Genomic DNA, 6,000 nt, shown 5'->3' with positions numbered 1-6,000 from the left:
TTCCGGGAAGAAAAAAGCTCTCTTGAAACAACTACTTTCATACAAACATTAAATTACATGAAAGAAAAAATATTTTCGAAATAACTACTTTTATATGAAGATTGACAAAAAACACAATTTTGTATTCAGTTTATACTCCAAACATTCTGTATAGAATTGAATTTAAAGTGGTTTTTTTGTATAATTGTATAAAAACAGTTGTTTTGAAAGTATTTTTTCTTTCGTGTAATTCAATGTTCACATGAAAGTAGTTGTTTCAAGAGCGCTTTTTTCCAATTTGTATCTGAAAGTTACTTCTTTGCATTTTCTACACAACTCTTGAGTTCGTTTCGATATAAATTGCTTTCTTCGTTTCTTTGGAAGATTCCCACAAGCCAAAACATTTCCTTCCTAAAAATATACTTCTTTCAATTTAAATTGAATTGATCTAAGTCGCTGCCTCTGATATGAAATTTCCTTCAAAATTCAGTTCAATAAATAATGGTGAATAAGCTCTGATTTTTCATCATATCTCATTTTTGTTAGAAAGTTTAACAAACCCCCCCAAAAAATAGAAAAAAAAACACAATTGGTGTTAAATTTTATTTACACAACCATTTCGACATTATTCATGAATATACAGAATACATTGTGCTCGCAAAAAAGATTCCTATGTTAGTGTCCAGGACGGAAAAATAGTCACGCATGTTCCAATATGGCGAATCTTCTTCTTCTAAAAAACACCATAAAATACTCCGCTACTGTATTAGATCTATCGTTTAGTATAAGAACAATTAGTGTCAGCAATTTTTTATCACAGAATATGTCGTCAATTGATTGATGCTCAAAATTGCAACAAAACTTTAATAATAACTTTCTCAGAAGCCATCAGAGCTCAATAATGTTTCAACATAAAAATAGGGTAGTTCCTTTTTCTCATATCACAAAAAAAATCATAAAGTGGTTTAAATGCTATCTTGAAGAACATATCTTGTATCAAGCGATTTGGGCTACATACAGATATACCTAAATCACACATATACTACATCAAGTTGTTCGACAATAATTGTCATCATGAGACTACATTCATTGTAAATGTCAAGAGTCGACATCCATTACCTCCAGTTAACAATTGATGTTTTGAGCTGTAAATTGTCACATTGAGCAAACATTTTGAAAAGGTTTACAAGAAGTAATTATAATTGCAAGTGGATTCTACAATTGTTAATTGAGGTTAGGAAAATATACTTCAAATTGACATTTATAACCTCACTGTTATGATGAGCAAACATTCCCAATAGTTAATTAGGGTTAACAGAGTCTACTTCAAATTGACATTCATATCCTCGATTGGAATGGGAAGTGAATATCTTGAAGATTTACAAGTTGTTATAATTTTACTGGCCCAAATCTCAGTTGAAGTTAACAAGTATTTACTGTGATAGCCAACATGTCAATGTAACTGTCAATTTGTTGACAATTATTATCCGGTTGGAAGTTGCCATTACAAATAACAATTTCGAGTGTTTGAAAAGTTGAATATACTGATTTCATAAGAGTTATAATTTCTACTTTGAATCAATAATCGTCATCAACAACGTCATTTCTGTTCACTTGGGCTCCACTAAAATTCAATGTTTCTCACTATATGGAAGTGGCTTTGACCCTGGGACTGCTGAGTTTTTTGAACCTGGTGCTCTTAATATGGAAAATTTCTCCTTCATATCACAAACAACAAAGTCGCAGTAGAATAATACAAGCAGTAGGCTCTCTCACCACGTGATCCACCCAAGTTGCCAAAGACCTTCAACCACTCTTAGGATCGCGTTCAGTGCTGTAGTATTAAAGGATTCGACGTACCACGAGCATCGGATTAGTTATAATAAACGGTCGGAAATTATTGTGTTTAGTTTATTCGCTGTCGTTATTATTGTTTTTAGCTTTTGTAGTTGGTTATAAGTGATTTACGAACGAAATTGGCTCTGCACTTCGTTTCGAGGTCACTGAGAACTCGGTGAATTTATGAATGAAAGAAGTGGGAGTGGACTTATCAGTTGAGTTTTACTATGACTAAGTGTTTTGTTTGGATAATAACAGTATGGTGTCACTTGCCAATATCGGTTACAGATCATTTTTCTACAAAAATTACTTCATCAGATTTCATTGTAAATTGATCAGTGACGTCATTTGACAGCTTTTTGATCAATGATATTCATTGGATGTATGAAAGTTCATGTGAATATAGAAATGAAATTTTCATAGGAGTATATTTTGATTTTATATATTCCAGAGATCAATTTTGACAGTTGACAATATCATAAATAGGAAAAGAATATACTGTGGATGAGGTAATGCATACATTATATTTTAAGTTGAAGATATATAATTCAACACCCACCATTTCGAGCAGGCAATTACCAATAAAATAACTACTTCCAAGTGATAAAATCTATAACTGTCAGTGTAAGTTGACACTTTGGGAGACAGCTGTCATTTCTACAGAACATTTCTTCTTTAAAGTTGGCAATTGTTGATTCAAGTGGTAATTTCAAAAGTTGGAATGTCAATTTGATTTCATTAGATGACTATTTCAAATTTAGGATGATGATTTGATTCAAAGGTATGCAAGACCCAATTTGTGATTTTGAACTCCGATTCAAAATTAGTTTTGTAAGAAGTATAACACATCAATATTTTACAGCCACAAGATACAATTTGCAGGCAACTTCCCAACATAATTTCAGTCTTTACAATATTTCAACTTCCAAAGCAGAAAGAGGAACCACCCTGTGCACACATAAACTGTAACCCGATTTGTCCTGAGCTTTTGATCGTGTAACTCTCCGAAAATCTACAAATAGTGAAAGGCAATCGTTACTGTTTTTCTTGCGTAAGCGTATTTAAAATCTACCTAAAGAATACCTTAACCTAACCTAACCTACAACAGTTTTATGTATATATAATATAATAGACGAAAGCATTTTTGGCATAACTTTGATACAAGTTCCCGCTGTACTCTTATCGGGGCCGCGGACCAATAAATAAATACACCATAACAAAAAAATAAATTAGAAAGTTTGACATTTGCCCGGTAGATAACATTTCCTTCTTTCGCCTGGTGAAAATAGAGAGGTGAATAGAGAGAGAATATATTCATATATTATGTGGTTCGTTATAATGAGTTAACATGTGGGCTAAAACTTGCTTATAATCGTAGGGCACACTGGCATAGGCTCTTGGTGGTCGCGGGTTTTTCATAAGAACGGGTTGTTCGAATTCATGGTTGATGTCCCGCCAACCTGCAAAAAATAATAATCACAATATATTATGTATATATATATATATTTATATATATATAATATATATATATATATATATATATATATATATATATATATATATATATATATATATATATAATCTAGAAAGGTTAATGCAGTCAAGCTGCTGGAAAATAATTCCATGAAAATCAAAAAATAAATAGATAAGTACTCTTTGATCATTCCCATATTGATTTCAATTTAAGAGCCACCGGTATACAGCTGTTTCAGCCTATTGGGCATCGTCAGTACCGGGCAGGTACTGACGATGCCCAATAGGCTGAAACAGCTGTATACCGGTGGCTCTTAAATTGAAATCAATATGGGAATGATCAAAGAGTACTTATCTATTTATTTTTTGATTTTCATGGAATTATTTTCCAGCAGCTTGACTGCATTAACCTTTCTAGATTTCATATCATTTCTAGACACATGTGGATTCGTTTTCCGATGGCATTTCAGGTTAGCTTCCCAAATTTCTGCTACCGCAGTTGTCGGTTGATTGGTCAAACCACCAACACTGACATAAAAACTTGGCAAGTTGACTTGGGTGTCACACCAATAGGTGGTTCCACTTATGTTTCGCTTGCGTTTACGCAGCTATTTTTATCAAGTACTTTCTTGGTTTTTTCTCATTTTGTCTTCAATCGAGGACCACCTGCCCGGTACTGACGATGCCCAATAGGCTGAAACAGCTGTATACCGGTGGCTCTTAAATTGAAATCAATATGGGAATGATCAAAGAGTACTTATCTATTTATTTTTTGATTTTCATGGAATTATTTTCCAGCAGCTTGACTGCATTAACCCTTCTAGATTTCATATCATTTCTAGAAACATGTGGATTCGTTTTCCGATGGCATTTCAGGTTAGCTTCCCAAATTTCTGCTACCGCAGTTGTCGGTTGATTGGTCAAACCACCAACACTGACATAAAAACTTGGCAAGTTGACTTGGGTGTCACACCAATAGGTGGTTCCACTTATGTTTCGCTTGCGTTTACGCAGCTATTTTTATCAAGTACTTTCTTGGTTTTTTCTCATTTTGTCTTCAATCGAGGACCACCTGCCCGGTACTGACGATGCCCAATAGGCTGAAACAGCTGTATACCGGTGGCTCTTAAATTGAAATCAATATGGGAATGATCAAAGAGTACTTATCTATTTATTTATATATATATATATATATATATATATATATATATATATATATATATATATATATATATATATATATATATATATATATATATATATATATATATTATTATATATTCAAGATATTATACTTGGGGTACCACAGAGGTCCATTTTAGGCCCACTGCTTTTTCGATCTATATGAATTATCTTCCGAAGTATATAAAACAAGGTTTCATTATCCTATTCGCAGATGACACTACCATAACAGTTTCCGGAAATACTGCGGAGGAGCTAGAAAACAACAGTAATTCAGTCATGGATGACATGATTTCTTGGTGTGATAGAAATCAACTAAAACACCCTTATCTAATCACAGGTGAAAAACAGGTAAAAGTTAGGTAAAAAATGACATTGGGAACATTAACAAGTAATTAGTTCAACGACTCTCGTTATGTAAGGGTTATGATTTGTCTAAATTAATATAAAAACATCAACATGGCCGTAGGAATTAGTCTTGGTCATTATCTGATGGAGCTAACTAAGTTAACAAAACGCGCGTGAAGAAGAAGTATTTTTGTTCTAGTGAGGGGAAACATTTTTCAAAAGAAATATATGTTCTATAAAGAGCTAAAGGCATTTAAGAACAGAAGCAATAGAAGAGTCCACTTAAAGAAAGTGAATTGACAGTGATACCCTGGCCAACGTTGTTCTCAAAAAATATCTCTTTCCAATGAATATTTTAAGGAACAATATGTATGATTACTTTCTTCGATATAAACTCCCATGCGAACGACATCGCGTGCATAGCTAGTGCAAAATAATTAACGAAATGAACCGAATACATATAAGTGCAAGAACGCCTTCACATTGGGTCGCGCGGCTGTCGCGCGACCTAACGTGGAGGTGTCACATACTCTGCGGCCCGGCGTTGACACCCGCATCGTACTGTGTGGTCCTTGTCTAGAAGTGTGACGGCCGCCGCCCTATAGCTCCGACAAAATTATAACGTCAATTTAGCAATACTCGTGTTTCGGTAAAAAAGTCGTAAGGTAAGCCTTATCTAAGGCTCTTTTACCATAATGCACTCACCTTGAAAGGATTCGCGGTCCATCCGTTTGTACCATTCACAGCAACAGGCACTGTGTTCACGGAAAAGGCAGTTATAGGTTGGAAGACCTGATGAGAAGATCCGTTCGATTTGATCGGGTCCCGGAATGGATTGGCGAACGACTGTGGAGTCGGTTGCACGCCGTTGACGTTTCCCCAGTTGACAGAGTTCACGCCTCCGCTGTTGAAGGGATTAGAAATGTTTCCGATCCCGTTTTCTTGCGAAGCGGAAAAAGCAGTCATGAACTGACCTGGAATGAATCTCTAATTGAATTAAACGGAAATAGATACAGGTCTGCGGTATTTTCCAGACCGGTAGAACATAATACAGTGTGTCAATTTTAAAATTTACAATGGGCTATATCTCACGAACGAAAGCTGATATCGAAACTCACCCCCATCAACCCTCTAGTCCCCACCCACCAAAACACAAAAAGGTTAAATTGCAAACCCCTA

The 6,000-nt window shown here is 34.7% G+C and overlaps 1 protein-coding gene across 3 annotated transcripts in view; it reads right to left on the bottom strand.

Moving 5' to 3' along the window:
* Positions 1-568: 568 nt before the first annotated feature.
* The window catches only part of drongo (Arf GTPase activating protein drongo), a 50,904-nt gene continuing 45,472 nt past the window's right edge, over positions 569-6,000 (bottom strand). For all 3 annotated transcript variants that reach the window (XM_074174740.1, XM_074174741.1, XM_074174742.1), the window contains 2 exons: positions 5,527-5,795; positions 569-3,278 (listed from right to left, as the gene is read on the bottom strand). In XM_074174740.1, coding sequence (XP_074030841.1) covers positions 3,234-3,278; positions 5,527-5,795 — 314 coding nt within the window. In that variant the 3' untranslated portion in view covers positions 569-3,233. The remainder of the gene's footprint in view (positions 3,279-5,526; positions 5,796-6,000) is intronic.

Source organism: Leptinotarsa decemlineata, unplaced genomic scaffold (assembly GCF_025532065.1).
Source record: "Leptinotarsa decemlineata unplaced genomic scaffold, Ldec_3_MD MMD2_tig00000882_RagTag_RagTag, whole genome shotgun sequence".
Taxonomy (NCBI): Eukaryota; Metazoa; Arthropoda; class Insecta; order Coleoptera; family Chrysomelidae; genus Leptinotarsa; species Leptinotarsa decemlineata.
This window is presented reverse-complemented; position numbering and strand designations above follow the sequence as displayed.